At 40.1% G+C, this 21,965-nt stretch overlaps 1 protein-coding gene across 1 annotated transcript in view; it reads right to left on the bottom strand.

The window, feature by feature from the left end:
• The window catches only part of LOC131552435 (CUB and sushi domain-containing protein 1-like), a 165,714-nt gene that overhangs the window by 5,937 nt on the left and 137,812 nt on the right, over window positions 1–21,965 (bottom strand). Inside the window, exons 45-53 of the mRNA XM_058796222.1 lie at window positions 20,421–20,597; window positions 19,139–19,318; window positions 17,370–17,543; window positions 12,440–12,613; window positions 12,250–12,323; window positions 12,027–12,138; window positions 1,718–1,897; window positions 1,288–1,350; window positions 418–579 (exon numbers count right to left, since the gene is read on the bottom strand). Of these exons, the coding sequence (XP_058652205.1) occupies window positions 418–579; window positions 1,288–1,350; window positions 1,718–1,897; window positions 12,027–12,138; window positions 12,250–12,323; window positions 12,440–12,613; window positions 17,370–17,543; window positions 19,139–19,318; window positions 20,421–20,597 (1,296 nt within the window). The remainder of the gene's footprint in view (window positions 1–417; window positions 580–1,287; window positions 1,351–1,717; window positions 1,898–12,026; window positions 12,139–12,249; window positions 12,324–12,439; window positions 12,614–17,369; window positions 17,544–19,138; window positions 19,319–20,420; window positions 20,598–21,965) is intronic.

Here is a 21,965-nt window from a genome sequence, read left to right as displayed (position 1 = left end):
AAGAGCAGACTCCTAAATATCTTCGAACAAGACAACATTTGGATCAGTGACACGTCATATTGTTGCCGCAGCAGCTGACCGCACATCAGTTGATTTCTATATTGACCCACAAAGAACGCAGTTTCTCGTTGTGACTATCAACGCTACTTAATAACATTCTTCATTCCACTTTACATTCACACATTAGTCCATGTTTCCTACTGTGCTCAAGTGCAAATAACCTAAAGTAGTCCTGCTCACTGACATCTGTGTGGATATATTTACAGATATAAACAGTATAGCAAAATGTCATCCAACTGACAAATTTGTCCTGTCGTACAATTTCTTGTGTTGTCGCCTTTTTTATCCATCATACTGTACCACCCAAGTCCTAGTGTCTTCATTGAACATGGTGTCAAAACCTGACAGAAAACTTACCAGAGAGTTTAATGTGCACCCCGCTCTGCTCCAGAAGAGTGACGTTGACCCGGCTGGTGGTGGCATTGAATGCATTGACTGTTACTGTGGCAGCCTGTCTCTTTCCCAGGTACTCATAGAATCCAGCCCAACCAGAGTTCAAAGAGAACACATCTGCAGGAACTAAACACAACACATACAGTAATCATTCCTAGATCTATGCAATTTAATGAAATACATTACAAGCATATGCACTTGAGTAGCTACAGGGGCCCCAAGTATTTGGGCATTTAAGGCACACATAAAAATGTACTAAGGTAACAAAAGACAAGCACATTTTATACTGACAGTTGACTTTATTTAGTTGATTTCACTAGTAAAATTAGTTGATTTCACCAGTAAAATTAGTTGATTCCACTGGTAAAATTTCACCAACATCAGCTGCTTAAACATAATTGTAAAAATGGCACAGAAAAATTAAGTTAGTTCTGAGAAAAGCAGACTTTGTTTGCAGATGCCACTTGTTACTAATATAACAATAATTTAAGAGTAATTGAAGAGTCTAAAAACTTTTGTTAAAGGTGAAATGTCTCATTTCTGCCATAGTAGCGGAAAACAGGTTTCCCAAACACTTCTACAAAACCTACGAAAGGTTTACAAATAGTTGGTCTTTGCCAGTCAAAGCGGGATAGGCAATCAAATTTTAACAATGAAAATAATCACACTTCACCTTATCTTTGTTACTCTGACATTTTAAAAATATCATTTTCAGAAATGCAACATTACAGGCCTATTATTTCCAGTGACCATGGTTCAACTTCATGTAGGCCAAGTTTATTTTTGATGACAGCAAAATGGATCATTCAAGGGTAAGCTTGAAAGGTTTCATACCACGAATCTTGTTTTTCTGCAGGTCTGGATCCTCATTTGATTTGCTGTTTATTTTTGGTCCAACTAGGAAATAGAGCAAATAATTGATCATTTGACATTTGTGGATGCAACCTGCACAATGGTAATGACAGTTAATCAAAGTTTCTTGCTGGAGTTTCTCTGAGAATGAGTCACTTCTACATCAATTGACAGACATGAGTAACTTTCATACATTCATAAATGCTGACTCTGCTGTTCTGTTTAACAATGCACATTTTCAAAGAGTTTAAACAAGTCATGTATTTAGTCTTAAATGGTTCCAAGAACTAAACATATGTATCACTATAAATTAATAAGTGTTTTTTTGTTTTTGAGTAAACAGTGTCAGGATTTTCATGTTTGGGTGCAGTAACCCACATTCCATAAGTTATCAGTCCAGTTGTTTCAGTACCTTTGCAGACTGGAGGTTTGCCTGACCACCTCCCATCTGCTTTGCAGGTCCTGTGCTCTGATCCTCCAGATAGGTAGAAACCATCTTGGCATGTATACATGAGTGTGTAACCAAGAGTAGGCAGGTCTATAGCCTTCACGTCTACATGGGATGGCGTCTCAGGCTGCCTACAGGCATGTGCTAAAAAGTGAAAGAGAAAGAAAAAAAACAAACACAAAACAACGATGCTCAAACTAATTACCACAGATCAGAGCCAGTTACTTCCAATGGGCAATCACATAAACCCATGTATTTTGGTCCTTCAAGGAAATAAGCCTAATGGTCAGACTTAAGTATCACTTTAATGCTAGTTAGTTTATTTTTTTATTTAATTGTTTGTTTTTTGGGGTACACTCTATTTTGATAGTCCACTTTAAACATTCTACTACTTTTAAGTAACTTTGCAATGGCATGCTAGTAGAATATGTTGACATGTACTTGAAAAGTTACTTAAGAGTCAGTAGAACATGTGCCATCAAAATAACATAATTGATGATTGATGATATTAAGCAGACAGTCTACTAATACTCTAATGATTGGTAGTTGACATGTGGTTGCAAAGTTACTTATAGTATGTCTAAAATAGAGCATCAATATAAATGCTACCTCTTTTTGTCTTTCCCAGATGTCTATATCTCTATATCAAGGACATAATAGACCCTACGTACAATTATAATTATTTTAACATACTGTATATGACCCTGGACCTGTCAATTTTTCAAAATTGAGACTTATACATCAATTTATACATCAAACTTTCCATTGATATATGGTTTGTTAGGATAGGACAAAATATGGCCGAGATACAACTATTTGAAAATCTGGAATCTGAGGGTGCATAAAATCTAAGCCTTTAAAGTTGTCCAAATGAAGTTTGTAGCAATGCATATTACTAATCAAAAATGAAAAGTTTTGATACATTTATGGTAAGAAATTAAAAAAATATCTTCATGGAACATGATCTTTACTTAATATCCTAATGATTTTTGCCATAAAAGAAAAATCAATAATTTTGACCCATACAATGTATTTTTGGCTATTGCTACAAATATACCCCAGTGACTTAAGAATTAAGGTTTTGTGGTCCAGGGTCACAAATATCAAGAAGCTTCGGAATTGTTTAAATTGTTTATCTTGCATCTGTTTTTTTTTTTTCTTCTTTTTTCTATTTAATATTATGTTCAGTAATGTGTCTTATTATATTATTATTATTATTTATTTATTTTATTTATTTTGCAACATAAAAAAAAGGGAAGAAAAACGTAAGTAGAATGCTTATTTGTTCCAAGGTGGACATATTAGGACATCACTACCGATGTGAGGAATCATACGCTACTGTTCCCATTCAGTCGTTCACATTCGACGTACGTCGGACTGACCGACGAATAGGAATCTCGCTAGAGAGGCCAATCTGCTTCAAGTGAAACTAAAACCTATCCATTTACACACATTTAGATTAAATATGCCACTCTCATGGAGTTTAGTGAACAAATGAAAAGAAATCATTATCCAGGAGTTGCATGAATTTAAGCTGTAAATAGAATATCGTCTCGGTTACATAGGTAACCCTCGTTCCCTGAAGGAGGGAACGGAGACGTACGTCGGACTGACCGACGAATAGGAATCTCGCTAGAGAGGCCAATCTGCTTCAAGTGAAACTAAAACGAGCCAATGCACATTGACATGCAATCATATGCAGCAGCTGTTCACCTCGCAGCGCGGGTATATAATGAGCAGTAGGTGCGTTGCATCTTCAGCTTTTCGCTTCGGAGCCGAACGGTTGTTCTCAGCTGGAAGTGATCTAAAAGAGTCTCTGCAGGACGATCTCTTTGTGTGAAGAGTGTGGGTGAACAGCACAGCAGTGGGGTCGAATACTCTCTGGCTTTCCTTTTCTTCTCTTTTTTTCTTGCCTTTTTTGAGCAGAAAGAGCTGCAAAAGCCGTTCTCACGGCTGGTAAACGGTGCGCTTAAAGAGCGCGTAAAAGCTGTTTTAACAGCTGGTAAGAGAGCGTCCTTCAGAGAGAGAGAGAGAGCACACGACAGGCTGCACAAAATCCCTGTCCGTGTTGCCGCGGCCGTTCCCCTGCGTGCTTCAGCACGGATTAAAAGAGCAAAGTCCCTAAAAGAGCTTACACGAGTAGAGCTTGCGTCTTTTTAAAGATGACATTCTACTTGTGTGTTTCTGGATGCGGTCGTTACCTGGCACCGAGAGATGGTCACGAGCGTTGCATCGCATGTCTGGGCTTAGCGCACGCTGAGGCAGCGTTTGTGGATGAGTTGTGGGAGGATGACCATCTCGGAGTTGCGGTCGAGACTCCAGTTCCTGCAAAGGGGCGGAGTCCCAGTGCCGCTGCCCCGTTCCAATGCTCCTCAGAGGGTTGCTGTGGCCGCCAAGCCTTCAGCCCGTGGTCAGACCCCTTGATTCTTCGGGCAGGAGTGCCCCTAGAGCAGGTGTCCCGGCATGCCGTGGTCTTCACAGATGCCTCTGCCACCGGCTGGAGTGCCACGTACAACGGGCATGCAGTGTCAGGGGTGTGGACGGGCCCCCAACTGCATTGGCATGTCAACTGCCTCGAGTTGCTAGCAGTACACCTTGCCCTGAGCCGCCTGAAGGGGCTGTTACGGGGCAAACATGTGCTGGTCCGGACGGACAACACTGCGACTGTTGCGTACATCAACCATCAAGGAGGTCTGCGCTCACGTCACATGTCGCAACTCGCCCGCCATCTCCTCCTTTGGAGTCAGAAGCATCTGAGGTCGCTTCGCGCCATTCATGTCCCTGGTGTGCTCAACCGTGCGACCGACAAGCTCTCACGAGCTGCGCTGCCGGGAGAGTGGCGACTCCACCCCCAGGTGGTCCGGCTGATTTGGGGAGAGTTCAGCGAAGCTCAGGTAGACCTGTTTGCCTCGCCAGAAACCTCTCACTGCCAGTTGTTCTATTCCCTGTCCGGGGGGACACTCGGTACAGATGCACTGGTGCACAGCTGGCCCCAGGGCCTTCGCAAATATGCGTTTCCCCCAGTGAGCCTACTTGCACAGACCTTGTGCAAAGTCAGGGAGGACGAGGAGCAGGTCCTGCTAGTTGCGCCCTATTGGCCCAACCGGACCTGGTTCCCGGAACTCTCACTCCTCGCGACAGCCCCTCCCTGGCGAATTCCTCTGAGGAAGGATCTTCTTTCTCAGAGACGGGGCACCCTTTGGCACCCGCGTCCAGACCTCTGGAAACTCCATGTCTGGTCTCTGGATGGGACGCAGAGGTTCTAGGTGACTTACCCCCTGAGGTACTTAACACCATCGCTTCAGCACGTGCACCGTCTACGAGACGTGCTTACGCCTTGAAGTGGAACCTGTTTGTCGAGTGGTGTGCTTCTCGCTGAGAAGACCCCCGAAGATGTTCGATCGGTGTCGTGCTTTCCTCCTTGCAGCAAGGGTTGGAGCATAGGCTCATAGGCACATGCCACAACCTCATCGATGGTAAGTATGTGGGTAAGCACGACCTGGTCGTCAGGTTCCTTAGGGGAGCGAGACGGTTAAATCCTCCTCGACCTCCCTTCATACCCTCTTGGGACCTTGCTCTGGTGCTTCGAGCACTCCAGATTGCTCCCTTCGAAACTTTGCAGTCAGCAGACTTAAAGATTCTGTCTATGAAGACTTTGTTGCTGGTTGCATTGGCCTCCATCAAGAGGGTAGGGGACCTGCCTAGAGTTCGGGCCGGGTGACGACCACGTGGTACTGAGACCCTGGCTTGGCTATGTGCCCAAGGTTCCTACTAGTCCCTTCAGGGACCAGGTAGTGAGCCTGCAAGCGCTGCCCCTGTAGGAGGCAGACCCAGCCCTGGCTTTGCTATGTCCAGTTCGTGCCTTGCGACTGTACATAGACAGAACTCGAAGCCTCAGGACCTCAGACCAGCTCTTTGTCTGCTACGGAGGCCAGCAGAAGGGAAAGGCTGTCTCCAAGCAGAGCGTGGCCCACTGGAAAGTGGACGCCATCGCCTTGGCTTACCAAGCACAAGGCGTGCCCTGCCCGCTCAGGTTGCATGCCCACTCCACGAGAGGCGTGGCATCCTCCTGGGCGCTGGCTCGTGGCGCCTCGCTGACAGATATTTGTAGAGCTGCGGGCTGGGTGACGCCTAACACGTTCGCTAGGTTCTATAGCCTTTGTGTCGAGCCGGTCTCCTCCCGTGTTATCACCTCAGGTCAGAGGCACAGAGAGGTCCCGGCTTAGTGTTGGCTTGTTGCGTTACATACGCTTATTGCTCCAGAGAGTCCCTACAAGGCAGACCCTGTTGAGTCCTCCGATCACCCTTCGGCAGCCAGACGTGGCGGAGCGTCTGGAGCCAGGCCTTTACTCCGTTGTATCCTTGAGAACCGGATTTAGGCTAGGTTCCATATGTGTGACCCTACGGGGATCCCATATGGTGTACTCCACGGGTTGCTCCTAAACAAACCCGTGTCTTTCCCTCTGGGAGAACCCACCTCTCGTCAAGTTGGAGTCACCCCAGTACTTCCATATGTAGTACAGCCCTACGGGGTTATGCCGAGTTCACACTGCACGATTTTAGCCCGATTTTTCACTCGCCGACAGGTTTTGATAAATCGCTGACAAATGCCCGACATCGGAGGCAAATCGGAGCTCGTTCACGCGAGTGACAATCGCGCAGTGTGAATTACCAAAGACGCGATCTGAGAGAATCGCCGACACGTCGCCGACGCCTGTGAAATGTTTGGCATGCTAAATATCTGGAGCTGTCGGCAATTCACAATCACGCTGTGTGCAATGATTTCTGACTGAAAACTACATCACAATGACCTTCAGCCAATGAGAGACAAAGATACAGGGCAGAGGGAAGTTCGGTGAGGAGTTATAGACCATATCAGTATTTTAATATGTACAATTATATCATACAGAAACAAGCACAAACGCTTGACCAGCCGCAACATCAGCATAACAGTTACTGCAAATTATTATTTACCAGAACACAATCCCTGTTCCCTGCATCTCCCTCCTGCATAATCTGTTTTTGTTTTTGTAGCTGGAAATCAGCGCACAGACCATTTGCAGGCTATATTTTTTAATACTTCCAGTCGCTCGAGAACAACGGTCTGACGCACGCGGGTTCTCGCGTTATTTCCTTATCACTTCTCGCGTGTGTTTTGTTGTGAAACGTAGTTTGCAGATCAGACAGAGTTGTTGGCGATTCTTCCTATTGTGAAATCGTGCAATGTGAAAGCCCCTGTCGCCGATCCATCGTGCAATGTGAACACAGCAGCGACTGAATGCTACCCCAGATAGTCACGCAGTGTGAAAACAACAGCGATCCGACAAGTTTGAAAATCGTGCAGTGTGAACTCGGCATTAGTCCATATGTACTTCTCCACATAACTCCTTCGGGGAAGGATGTGGCTTCCGCAGCGTTCCTTTCCAGTGAAAGGGTATGCTTTCCCAGTGTTATCCAAAAGTCTCACTGAATGGGTTTTGGGAACAGCAGTGATCGACACTCTCTGTGTTTGCCCTGTCCCACCGTCCTTAAGCAAGGGGGTACAGGAGGCTGGCTACAGAGCGCTGGAAGGGGGCAGCTCCTGTGGCGCTTTGGTAGGGATTCCTATTCGTCGGTCAGTCCGACGTACGTCGAACGTTACATAGGTAACCCTCGTTCCCTGAAGGAGGGAACGGAGACGTACGTCCCGTCGCCACAGTCGCTGGACCCCGCTGATGCTGCTGCCTTACCTGTTCGGCTCCTCAGCGAAAACCTGAAGATGCAACGCACCTGCTGCTCATTATATACCCGCGCTGTGAGGTGAGCAGCTGCTGCATATGATTGCATGCCAATGTGCATTGGCTCGTTTTAGTTTCACTCGAAGCAGATTGGCCTCTCTAGCGAGATTCCTATTCGTCGGTCAGTCCGACGTACGTCTCCGTTCCCTCCTTCAGTGAACGAGAGTTACCTATGTAACCGAGACGATATTCTATTTACAGCTTAAATTCATGCAACTCCTGGATAATGATTTATTTTCATTTGTTCACTAAACTGGCATATTTAATCTAAATGTGTGTAAATGGATAGGTTTTTGTTTATTTCATCACTTTTATCACACACAAAAAAATAACGTGTACGTAGTAGCATTTATTATTTATGCTGTTAATTTTTTATAACTCCTGATAAATCTGTTGCAAGGTGTACGCATCACGTCCATGTTGAACTGGCTGGTGCAAATGTGTTATTTGTTACATGTATGAATTAAATTAAGAATGATGGATTTGAGATGTTCATTTCTGTTTATTAAATATGTCTCATGCAGCTTTTTTCTAAGAATAAAATGGACCTTAGCAAAATGTGGTGAGAACGTAAGAATATATATAAATAAAACTCACATACTCTGCACACATTATAGAATATTAGAGTGTCTCTAGAAAATGCAGAACTGCTTTCAAATCCTCAATGGAAAAAAAACAAATCATTCTGGCCTAAAACTCATGCCATTGCTTGAGCAAAGCCAAGTCTAGTCAATGCATCTGTATAGAGCTTTTCACAATAAACAATGTTTCAAATAAGCTACACAGAAAATCATAATGTTTTTAATCATTATGAATATATTCATGACTTGCATTTAGCAGATTAGTTCTGGACTAAATATAGTTTAGATTTTGTAAAGATACAAGCAATCAAGCAGTTGAGATTTGCAATATAATGTAATATACTGTACAGTATATCACTGTATACACAGTAATATATACAATGGTATGCATTTCTGTATGAGATACTGTATGTATGCAGGAAAAGTTGGAAATGCTATATATCCAACTATTAATATATTATTGGTTGATAATATTGTTTAAACTATTGGTATCAGATGCTTCTGAAGACAGGAAATTGGAGAGTGGTATTGGCTTAAAAAATCTTGACCAGAGCATCCCTAAAAAATAAACAGAGAATTGCAATAAAAGCAATATCAGAAAGATTTACAGTGGAGTCCCAGCTGCATACTATAGAACGGTCGAGATAAAGCCACACCACGGAGAGAAACGTTCTGGGACATGCCTTGAGTGCTGCCATCTTCTATAATATATGAGGCATGTCCTCACACCTCACTTTTCGTCAACTCAATTCTCCCTGCTTCTCAGCTTCTGACAGTTTGACTGCTTTACACAAGCAAGACGCCCTAAGGATTTGGTGGGGCGCTCTGTCAAAGTGGTCCACAAATCTCAAATTTATGTACAAGCTGTTTAAACTCAGCTAACTTTAATTCTTTTGCCCACATTTGTTCCTTTTGCAGCAATCTTTTCAATACAAAAGCATCGCAATGTGGAATTCACATTTACAGCTTAGAGGATAATCACTGGGACAGTGGCAAGGATCAAGTGCATGACACTGCTCAGAGAACTTCTATCAAAAAGTAGATTTGCAAGAGCAAACTTCTCTCTGCTAAGCTGTCAGAGTCTTTGACATCAGCACCCTCAGCCGCCCTAACTCTGAAGTAATCTGTACTTCTTCAAACAATGCCCTTCTGCAGTAATTTCCTGTGTAAAGATCTCGCTCTCTCTCTCTCTCTCCTCACCTTCCTTTGTTTTCCTGATAGTACATCATCAATCACGCACTGATGAAACCTTGTTTCGAATGTAACGCTATGGCTGTGTTCCAAAACCTAAGGAGCTGCCTTGCTGTCAGACGCCCACACAGGAAACTTCCATTTGAGGCAGTACGCTAAGTGAAATGGAACATCATAAGTGCCCTACATAGACAGCAAATAGTGCTCTTCACATGTAGCACCTATCAGTTCTCCCTCCTAATTGACTTCAATAGAGTTTGCTGTTAGCATGTTGCTAAGCTAACACTGTGATACTCTAATTCTGTTTTTACACTAGATGTTCTGCTCAGCGACAGTAAATGGAGATGGCACGACAAAAGAGGCGAATCGGTGATTGGTCACGTGAGAGATTATCACGATCTGTTTCGATAAAAAAAGGAAAAAAGAAAACTAAAAATAATACTGATAACAAAACTACGAATTCTACTACCAATAACAATATAAAATGCACTAAGGATTAATAAGCTGCTGGGTTCATGAATATTAATCACGTTGTCTACGTTCGCTCTAATTAATTTGCTGAAATCAAAACAGGGGTGATAATAGGTGAGCGCCAGCCAATGAGATTGTAGTTTGCACATACGTTCCCCCACATCAAGGGACCCGGCAGTTATTAAAGGAACACTCCACTTTTTTAACTTCCCCCAGAGTTAATAAGTTGAGTTTTACCGTTTTTGAATCCATTCAGCTGATCTCTGGATCTGGCAATAGCACTTTTAGCATAGCTTAGCATAGATCATTGAATCCGATTAGACCACTAGCATCGCGTTCAAAAATGACCAAAGAGTTTCGATATCTGTCCTATTTAAAACTTGACTCTTCTGTAGTTATATCGTGTACTAAGACCGGCGGAAAATGAAAAGTTGCGATTTTCTAGGCTGATACGATTAAGAACTATACTCTCATTCTGGCATAATAATCAAGGAACTTTGCTGCCGTACCATGGCCACAGCAGGTGCAGTGATATTACGCAGCGCCTGAAAGTAGTCCCCAGCTAGGTACCTAGTTATAATATAGCTGGGGACTGCTTTCAGGTGCTACGTATCACTGCGCCATGGTACAACAGCAAAGTTCCTGATGTCGCGGAATGATAGTATAGTTCTAGCCAAATCGGCCTAGAAAATCGCAACTTTTCATTTTCTGCCGGTCTTAGTATACAATATAACTACAGAAGAGTCAAGTTTTAAATAGTACAAATATCGAAACTCTTTGGTCATTTTTGAACGCGATGCTACTGGTCTAATCGGATTCAATGATCTATGCTAAGCTATGCTAAAAGTGCTATAGCCAGACCCGGAGATCGGCTGAATGGATTCCAAAATGGTAAAACTCAACTTATTAACTCTGGGGGAGTTGGAGAATGAGCCTATTTCCAAAAAAAGTGGAGTGTTCCTTTAAAAGCTGAAGAATTCCAAGGGAACTCCATTATTTTGACAGGAAAATACAACAATGAATATCGTTTACATGTAGCGTGTCAATTCTGTATGTTATAAAAGACTCTCTTGCTCTGTATCTTCCTTTGCGTGTGAGACAAAGCGACGGCGAGCCGTGCGCCTTCACACTAGAGTTTACAGTATGTCAAATACAACACTGTGCATCCATTCAGATAAACTGAAAAATAAAATGATAATAATATTATAAATGATAGTAACGCCACATTTTATTGTCAGTAACGGCGTTGTAACTGGGAAAACAGTAATTAGTTTGATTACTCGTTACTGAAAAAATAACGCCGTTAGTAACGCCGTTTATTTATAACTCCGTTATTCCCATCACTGGTTAAATGTGACCTTGGACCACAAAACCAGTCATAAGGGTCAATTTTTTGAAACTGAGATTTATGCATAATATGAATAAATAAACTTTCCATTGATGTATGGTTTGTTAGGATAAGACAATATTTGGACGAGATACAACTATTTGAAAATCTGAAATGTGAGGGTGCAAAAAAATCGAAATATTGAGAAAATAGCCTTTAAAGTTGTCCAAATGAAGTCCTTAGCAATGCATATTACTAATCAAAAATTAAGTTTTGATATATTTACGGTAGGAAATTTACAAAGTATCTTCATGAAACATGATCTTTACTTAATATCTTAATGATTTTTGGCATAAAATAAAAATCGACAATTTTGACCCATAAAATGTGTTTTGCCTAAATAAACTCTTAATTTTATTAATTAAATTAGTAAGGTAGTTGTTAAGTTTAGGTGTGAGTTAGGAATAAGGGATCTTAAATATGGTCATGCAGAATAAGGCATTATTAAATGCTTTATAAATACGAATAAACAGCCAATATCCTAGTAATATGCATGCTAGTTACTAGTGAGAATTGTTCCTTAAAATAAAGTGTTACCAAAACTGTGTGCAACATAATAATGTGTAGAACACTCAACGTATAAAATCATCTATTTTTAATTTAGACCGATTTATTTTAAGCAATTTTTTTTTTTTCAATATTGAATGCACTCCTTATTTTTCCCATCTTGTTTCGATTTTTTAAATGACCTTATCACAATGCAACCTGGTATTGCCTTCTGTGCAAAGGATACATGCAATGTTAATTTAGATTTTGGCCAAAAGAAGGTTACTCAGAACAGCTTTCACGCTCAGGGCGACACAGTTGCTGCCAGCATAGGCAGCTCACTAGCTTTTGGAACAGAGTCTGTAAATAGCGATGCTTACCAACACACTCTGGTTGCATCCCACTCCATGTTAAGTTTTCTAAACACGTTCTCGTTGTTGAGCCGAGGATGTGATAGTTTTTCCGACATCTGAAGAAAATTTTACTTCCGACCTGAAAGAAGAGAATTACATTATTGAGATTGAAATCCCGATACCAAAGAAGCATAACCTGTAATTTACTCAACTAAAGAACAGGGAATGATTGAATGTCATTTGTTCTCACCTCAAATCCCTGAGCCTGGACTGGAATTCCATATGATGGGGTTCCGGGATCCTTACATACATTGCTGGTTGGATCTACAAATATATATATATATATATATATATATATATAAGAATTTATTTAAATTTATTACAAATACTGCATGGAAATATAACAGCATTCTTTTTGTCCAAGGTACATAGTGGCTCACCAATGCAAGAAGGCTGTATTCCACTCCATGAACCCTCCGCCTCACAAAGTCTTCTTGAGGAGCCCACCAGCAGGAATGGAGGTCTGCAGTAGAATGACACCTCTGATTTGTAGGTGAACTGCCGGCCCTCTATGAAGCCCTCTGCAGGGGTGCCTGGCTCTCCACATAACACCGCTATAAAGGACACACACACACACACACACACACACACAAAAACAGTTAGCCCACTAGTTTCAACAGGATCCTTGCCTCAGTTCAGCTACTTTCTTTTTCAAGAGTGCAGTTTAGCAGTGAAAGGTGTTGGTGTATTTGAATTTGACAAATTTTAACAGTCAAACAGGACTAAAAAAAGTAGTCACACTGTTCTAGTTGTGCTCTTTATTTGCATTCTCAGGTTCTTCACTTGTTTTTGAGTTAAGGCATTTAGAAAGTGCTTTAACATCACATTTACGAGAGGATCAACAGATGGCAAAGGGCTACTTCATTACAGCTAATATAGATAAAAGCCAAAAATATGTAAAAATAAATAAATAAATTAAATCAACATCGATTTGGTATTAATACAATGCTGAAAGAAGTGAGTCTACAGTCTGCATCTGAAAATTTATAGTAGACACTTTTCCCCCCAAGTTTTTCATTTGAAGTTGAATCCATCAAATGTTTGGATGAGAGGCTGAGTAGTCCTAGGTGTCAGCATGGATTGTATGGTGGAAGGTGCCTGACCAATGACTGCTTGTACGCTAGGACAAATGTTTGAACTTGATTCTAGCAGGCATAGGGAGCCAGTAGAAGAAGTGTAGCTTGAGGTGTGATCTAGGAGAATCTGAGAAGGCTGAATATCAACCAGCCTGCGGTATCCAGAATGAGCTGCATTGTGAAGTACTGTATGTACTGTAGGGGAGACCAGGACTAGCTGTCATCCTTTTTCATAAGGCAAAAAGCAAGGCATATTTTTACACTATAGCGTATGCAAGTTAGAAACCTGCTATTCTATTCTATTCTATATGCCAGATTGTCAAGCATTTGGATTTGGGAAGAAAAAAAAGAAAAAAAATCCTCAGATATTGTTCTTTTGATTAGTTTGCACAAGCATGTTGCCAAATAACATGCATTTTCAAAATCTTTTATCTATTCAAAAACATGTAAGAAGATATGTTTTCAGTAGACTTTCAAAATTTGCTTTGCTTGAAAAAACACAAAAGTATATATAGAGTATAACATTTAGTTACTTTTTTTTTTTTATTTGATCAAGTTAGTTTTGCATCGAATACGATGTAATTTTTGGTAATCAAGATCTGGTAGTAACAGCACATTTTTGGGAGAGCGATTCGCAGACAGCTTTCCTTGCGCATGAAGTCATCCACATGCCAACAAACCAAATGATAATCTGGCAAATAAATAATTTACGGACAGTTACATACTGTATGTAACCGTTGAGTTGTCCACAAATGATATCATTCAAAAGTTTTCTATTTCAGGTATGATACTGTGTGTTCATTGAGTTATACTGTTTAATGATGCTCCTTAGGCAGACACACTGCGCCACAAACTGGTTTAACTAAAAGATGGAAAACAAATGTTTTCTCATGCTGAGCGAGCAACACACATACAGGTGCTGGTCATATAATTAGAATATCATCAAAAAGTTGATTTATTTCACTAATTCCATTCAAAAAGTGAAACTTGATTATTATATTCATTCATTACACACAGACTGATATATTTCAAATGTTTATTTCTTTTAATTTTGATGATTAGAGCTTACAACTCATGAAAGTCAAAAATCAGTATCTCAAAATATTAGAATATTTACATTTGAGTTTGAATAAATGACCATCCCTACAGTATAAATTCTGGGTATCTCTTGTTTTTTGAAACCACAATAATGGGGAAGACTGCTGACTTGGCAATGATCCAGAAGACGAACATTGACACCCTCCACAAAGAGGGTAAGTCACAGAAGGTCATTACTGAAAGGTGTGGCTGTTTACAGAGTGCTGTATCAAAGCATATTAAATGCAAAGTTGACTGGAAGGAAGAATTTGGGTAGGAAAAGGTGCACAAGCAAAAGGGATGACCGCAAGCTTGAGAATACTGTCAAGCAAAGCCGATTCAAACACTTGGGAGAGCTTCACAAGGAGAGAACTGAAGCTGGAGTCAGTGCATCAAGAGTCACCACGCTCAGACGTCTTCAGGAAAAGGGCTACCAAGCCACTTCTGAACCAGAGACAACGTCAGAAGCATCTTACCTGGGCTGTGGAGAAAAAGAACTGACTGTTGCTCAGTGGTCCAAAGTCCTCTTTTCAGATGAAAGTAAATTTTACATTTCATTTGGAAATCAAGGTCCCAGAGTCTGAAGGAAGAGTGGAGAGGCACAGAATCCATGTTGCTTGAAGTCCAGTGTGAAGTTTCCACAGCCAGTGATGATTTGGGCTGCCATGTCATCTGCTGGTGTTGGTCCACTGTGTTTTCTGATGTCCACAGTCAACGCAGCCATCTACCAGGAAATTTTAGAGCACTTCATGCTTCCTTCTGTTGACAAGCTTTATGGAGATGCTGATTTCATTTTCCAGCAGGACTTGGCACCTGCCCACACTGCCAATGGTACCAAAGGCTGGTTCAATGACCATAGTGTTACTGTGCTTGATTGGCCAGCAAATTCACCTGACCTGAACCCCATAGAGAATCTATGGGTATTGTCAAGAGGAAGATGAGAGACACCAGACCCAACAATGCAGATGAGCTGAAGGCCACTATCAGAGCAACCTGGGCTCTCATAACACCTGAGCAGTGCCACAGACTGATCGACTCCATGCCACGCCGCATTGCTGCAGTAATTCAGGCAAAAGGAGCCCCAACTAAGTATTGAGTGCTGTACATGCTCATACTTTTCATGTTCATACTTTTCAGTTGGCCAAGATTTCTAAAAATCCTTTCTTTGTATTGGTCTTAAGTAATATTCTAATATTTTGAGATACTGATTTTTGACTTTCATGAGCTGTAAGCTCTAATCATCAAAATTAAAAGAAATAAACATTTGAAATATATCAGTCTGTGTGTAATGAATGAATATAATATACAAGTTTCACTTTTTGAATGGAATTAGTGAAATAAATCAACTTTTTGATGATATTCTAATTATATGACCAGCACCTGTATATGCATGAGGAAACGAAATACAAAAATAATTTACAGAGCGGCAGAGAGACATCCACCAACAGGAACATTCTGTTGCTGTTTACTGTCAGGGACTATTTTTTCTAGTGGAAGGATGGTATCTAATGGTTTTACTTCAAAAAGTAACATTAATACATATTTTTGACTTTAAGAAGTTATAATATTTGTTTTAGTGAAGTGTGGCCAAGTATGGTAAACCCATACTCGGAATTTGTGCTCTGCATTTAACCCATCCAAGTGCACACACACAGTAGTGAACACACACACACGCACATGCACACCGTGAAACACACCCGGAGCAGTGGGCAGCCATATTGCTGTGGTGCCCGGGGAGCAGTTGGGGGTTCAGTGCCTTGCTCGAGGGTCTCACCTCAGTTCTCAGTGGTATTGAGGATGGAAGAGAGCGCTGGTTATTCACTCCCCCCACTGACAATTCCTGCCACTTCCGCAAACTTCGGGTTACAAGTCTAACTCTCTATCCACGACTGCCCCAGAAAAGCGAAAACACCACCCGTAGTCGGCAGGATTATAAAATAAATAGGGTACTTGAGACATGCTGTATTGTGAATGCACTCCGCTTTTCATCAAACCTCTTTAGCTGTGACCGTATTCACTCCATGACCTCTCGTACCTTACTTTACATGAATTCAAATGTTCTAATTAATAAATTGAATAAAATTACAAAATATAAACACAACAGCTTGACAATGTAAAATATTTAAAAATAATTAAATCTAGTTTCCAGAACACAGTTCATTTAAATCGTATTATGATTTTATTGTATTAACTTGTTGCTCAGCATTTATCGCAAGTATGCTATTAAAACTTCTTGATTCTGAACAAAAAGTTTGAAACTAGCATAAAAACACTTCTGGAGAAAACAAGCATTTGTGTCTTTTGTCTCCAAACTTTTACTGGGATATAGTCTTTGTGACATCTTCTCTGTCAGACAACTAGCCTGTTCTCTTCTATATAATAGTACTTTTTTGGTGTTTGTACTTACAATATGGTTTCTTTTTTCTGGCACTTTTAACGAGGATTTCTGTTGTAACAGCTGACATTGTGTCAAAGGCTTACAATAAAAGCCAGAAGGATTTAACAGCAGATTCCGTGCATGCACCTCGTACCTCTTGCGCTGCATGCCGGAAAGCCAGGCTACTTGAGGGATCCATTTATGATGTGTTGACACTTGTATTGAAAATGTCAAAACAGGTTTTATGATGTGCTGTAGCTGCATTTCACACAATTTCAGTCAAGCCATGAACCTTCCATCATAGCGACACAATACTCCAAACACAACAAAAGCCGCCACAGAAAATATCAACTTTTGGCCCACATATGGATTTACGGCAGGGTGCTATGATGGTCTGTATGGTGCGATGCCAGAAATTTGTCAAGATGGTTGAGATTTTCCTATATCATTTATACTGCAGAAGATGTATTTGGACAGCTATCAGTTTTTTGGTTTGTTTTGTTTCTTCAAATCTGAGAGTGACAAAGAAATGTATACTGTACCTTGTAAATTGTAAATACAACTTTCCATGAATTTTCAGTGGACAAAATTAACTGCAGAAGGCATTCTAAAGTACATCGGCACAAAACAAACTGTACTTACATCCCTCACAGCCTCATTTTCATTTGTAATTAAATATGCTGTCTACTGAAGCAAAACACATTGTTTACATCCTCTTTTCATGGATGTGCTAATGGAGTTTAATTCTGTTTTCTGTTAATGGAACAGAACGGTACTTACGCAGACACTGTGGGATTTCGCCACGCCATGTGCCATTCCCTTCACATGTGGCTATTCCAGGAGAGGACAACTGGTATCCTTCAAAGCAGCTGTAGGTAACACTAGAACCCCACTGCAGGTCTGAGCCCTCCACTCGCCCATTGCGGATAGCTGGAGGCTGGCCACACATGATGACTGAAATACCCCACCACAACAAAGTTAGACAGTATGCAGTATTCATGCATTGGCTCCCTTTTCATTTTATGGGGTGGAATTTGAATTGGCCAAAGCTCACTGGATCTTCAGTATATTACTGCATTGCAGTTTAAAGAAATTTAACACACTCATACTACAAAAGATTTTTGACAATACACATAAATTATAATTAGTGGGGCTAATCCTGTCAAAATTTACTTATATGTGATATGCAGAATATACAGAACATTCTCAATACTAAAAAATAAAATAATAATAATGTAAAAAGTATTACACTTTCATATAACTTTAAAAAATCATCAAAATGTGGCATAAATTACAACATTCCGCAAATGTACTCTCCCACCATTGTCAAAACATACAGCATATGTACTTGATGCTTAACAGCAGAATTTTTTTTTTTTTTTGTCAATATCAAAATGTTACAATTAAAAATGCACAATAATGCATTAAGGACATTTTACATGCAGTAACTGAACACCATCTCTTGTAAATTTTGCACTGTTTTTAATCACCTTTTTTCCTTCATAAATGGTCCTGAGGTGTGACAAATGAATTTTTTAAAAGTTCCATGTAATCTCCAAATTAATGAGTTCATAAATGCTGCATGGCTAATCATTATACTATAATTAGAAAAGTGTTTTGTCATACTGCAGGATGTGTCTCAAAATATTTCATGTCAACTACACATATAGTATATAAATTAAATACAAGCCTCTATAGTTGTCTTTTTAAACAGTGATCATCAATATAAACAAATGTTTCTCGAAGTGCCCCATGTAGCACTAAAATCTACACTTACAGCAGTCATTCTGAATTTTATTTGACTGTCCTATACATTCAAATTCAAAATCAAATTCCATATTCTGTTTGCTACCTCAGTTCAAACTAAGGGATAGAACTGAAAGGCATTTTAAAGGCATTCCGAAAAGCCGACAGCCCTGATTTCATCACCATCATTAATATTGACTGAAGATGTGTCCAAACCCAACACCTCCTTCTTTCACTTGTTCAGACGCGGAAAAGGAAGATCTGAAAGAATAGTATGCTAACAAGGGGCTTAGAGTTATTTATTTTCTTTCCATGATCATTACGTTCCGTTTGCTAATGGGACGAAGTGTATCGTTAATGGGAGGAAGCGATGATTAAATGGGATTATGTACTAAAATCATTCTGAGTTTCAAGCATCCATTGCATTTTTCCTGCGTCCGAAAACATGTATCTGGTATTTTCTAGAAATGATCATGACTGACTCTGAGCTGTCTGCATTGCACCACTCGCTAATTTCATTCTGACATCTGATAACATAGATCCTACAGATTTCATGGCAACGTCTCCTTGGAGTTCATAAGTGAATAATCTCACTTGCCAGGCAAGTAAAAAAAAAAACAAAGATCAAAAACATCTGAAAGGCTTTTGATGTTGGGATGCTAAGAACTCCACAATATTAGTATATCTTTTAAAAGCTCTCATGATGCTGTTTTGCAGAGTGACAGGAAATGCTGCACTCTCTGCCTGTACAGAGAGAATTGTGGAGAACTATATTTCCTTGTACATTTAGAAGTTGAGCTTACCTCTGCAGTTTGGTTTGGTCTGATTCCAAGTGCCATCTTTGCTGCAGCGTAGAGTAGATGAACCAGAGGGCTCCATCACATATCCAGGGTTACAGCGATAGTGGACGGTTTTGTTAAATATGAACTCATTTCCAATATAAATTCCATTGCCAATTGGACCAGGATCCCCACAGCTGATAACTGCAAAATGAGAGAACAAGCTAGACTCAGACATTTCATTTTTTTTTTTTAATTCTTTAATAAAACATAGAGATTGCAGTTGGAAATATATTATTTATAATAAAAATAAGCAATTTCTAGACAATGGAATGCAATGAATTGAACATAAATACATATATTCTTTCTGTTCACATCAATTTGCACTCCATGCAACTTCATATGCATTTCTAGCTTTAAGACATTAAATAGACAGATGTGGGTATGGGGTGTAGATGGATGTGAAAAAAGTAAACCATTACAGAATAAATATGCAACATAACAATATGAGAAAACAGGGGTCTGAATTCTGTATATTCAAAATTTTTCATGACATTTGGGTTAAGTTTGGGTTTGTATTATTTTCACCGTAATGTAGTTTCAAAGTTGGGAATGCTTACAAATTGCCTTTGTTTAATGTACTTTGTTTTAAATTTCTTGTTTCTCATTAAAAATATATTATCAGAACAACAGTGTGAGTAAAAAATTAACAAGAAATGTCAGAATGTCTTCATAGTTTGTTCCATCCACCTTTTGTTTTAATGACAGCAGCAATAGAGCTCCACAAATTTGTGTAAAACCTGATGATCATGTTCATTCAGTATGATTTGAGACCATTTTGTGCTTCAGTGGAATCAAAAACATCTGACCTTTTCATAGAAAAACATGATTAATGTCACAAAGAATCTTGACTATGTTAATTTGTCTTTGTTTTGAATTTGTCTGCTTTATTCAGGCTTAAATAATATTCTACATCTCAGAATTTCATTGCATCAGATTTTGGACCCCATTGTATATTGTCCCATTACTGGCTATTGCACAAAACTTAAATCACACAGCTAAAACTTTATGGAATGATAAAGATTCCTTCTGTTGCCCCATCCCCCATTTTTATTATTTTTTTATTTTTTTATTTGAATTGATGCATTGACTCTGTGTTAACAGCGGTGGATTACGTGACTTGTGGCAGAACTAATCAACTACCAGTGCAACTCCTGAAGCACACAGGGTTCATTACATAAGCAATCCTTGTGTAATTACAAAAACATTTGCGATAATCAAAGAGAGTATAGGTTGTGGGTCTAACCAATGCAATCTGGTGCTGAGCCAGTCCAGGTGCCATTGGTGGTGCAATGGCGAGTGGTGAGGCCAGAGGTCTTGTAGCCCTCCCAGCAGGCGTACATCACTGAGCTAGGAAACAGCATACCGTCGCTGAAAACGATCCTGGCATAGGCCGGCGTTCCAGGGTTTCCACAGGATACAGCTGGGAAGGCAATCAAAGACCAAAGAAGTTAAAGAGAGAATGTGAGGAGTAAAAGATCGCAGCTCTGCGGGACTGAAAACGCAATGGAGAGAGAAGAGCTTCTGTGAAACATATCTAAGGGCTAACACCACAAGCAAAACACTTCCAATTACACCACAAGCACTGTGTTTTACAGCCAGCAGAGTTTTGTTGGCAAGGTAGATGAACTTCCATTTCCAATTAGTTGGAGCTTTTGACGAGTGTTTTTTTTTTCTTTTCCCCCTCATACTTTGAAGTGGCATTTTCAGATAACAGAAGTAAAGATGATACGCTCCAATGTGGTTAATTAGAGTTCGAATTCTAATAGCACAGACATGCTTGACAGCCATAAATTGGTTGGGTGTCCATACGACAGTTTTCACCAGTGTTTTTCTAAATTATTACGACTCACGTGCAACAGCTAATAATATTTAAATTATACATTTTGACTGCTATTGTGGAAACAAAGAACAAGAAATTAAGAGTGTTTTGCAGTGTTGTTAGCAGGGTAGATCAACTTAGTTCCAACTTTTTTATCTATTTATTTTTTGGTACCTTCAAATAGTAATAACTAGAATTTAGATTTATTGGAAATTAAAAAGCTGCACAGTGGTGCATGGTAACAGCCTTACATCGGGTGTCCATACTGCACGGCTTTACCTAATGCTTTATAAATTATGATGAACAAAGCGCAACAATTAATTATATACTGTATAAATTACTCATTTTCATTTCTATTTAAGAAACAATAATTTAATTGTCTGTGCCAAATTTTGAATTATATTATTGGTCGTTCCAATTTAAGGCTCTTCATATTTGGGTTGATCCTCAATCTAAAGTTTCATTGAGAGTAATCGAAGCAGACAAGGTTAAAACACATAGGCTCCAAGATGTTTTATTTGCTGGCATAGGAAATAAAAATGATAAATATAAATTTGGCCCGGTTGTGGCCAATTCTATTAGGATCTGGAAAAGGGTGGAACGTCTGATGGGAGGACCTTTCAAATTTTGTAACAACACACCCTTATGGCACAACTTTATTTTTGTATGTGGAAATCGGCCATTTGTCCAGCCTTCTTGGTCTACATTGGGCAGAAACACATGCGGTGACTTATATGATAACCATGGACTCTGCTCACTTCAAGAAATAAAGTTTTGTTTACCAGCATCATCATATTTTGTCTTTTTTCAGTTACGTTCTGGTCTCAAGGCCTATGGAGTTCCCTGGGCATCCCCTATTTCCTCTCATCCTATATGGGATTGGATCGCACCACCCTCTGGTCGGCCATCTGTTTCTTTAATATATAGTGAACTTAATGATCACACTGCAAAGTCTCTTTCTATTAAATC

The sequence above is a fragment of the Onychostoma macrolepis genome, chromosome 13 (assembly GCF_012432095.1).
Source record: "Onychostoma macrolepis isolate SWU-2019 chromosome 13, ASM1243209v1, whole genome shotgun sequence".
Taxonomy (NCBI): Eukaryota; Metazoa; Chordata; class Actinopteri; order Cypriniformes; family Cyprinidae; genus Onychostoma; species Onychostoma macrolepis.
The sequence above is the reverse complement of the archived record's forward strand: the minus strand, read 5'-3'. Positions and strand labels throughout refer to the sequence as shown.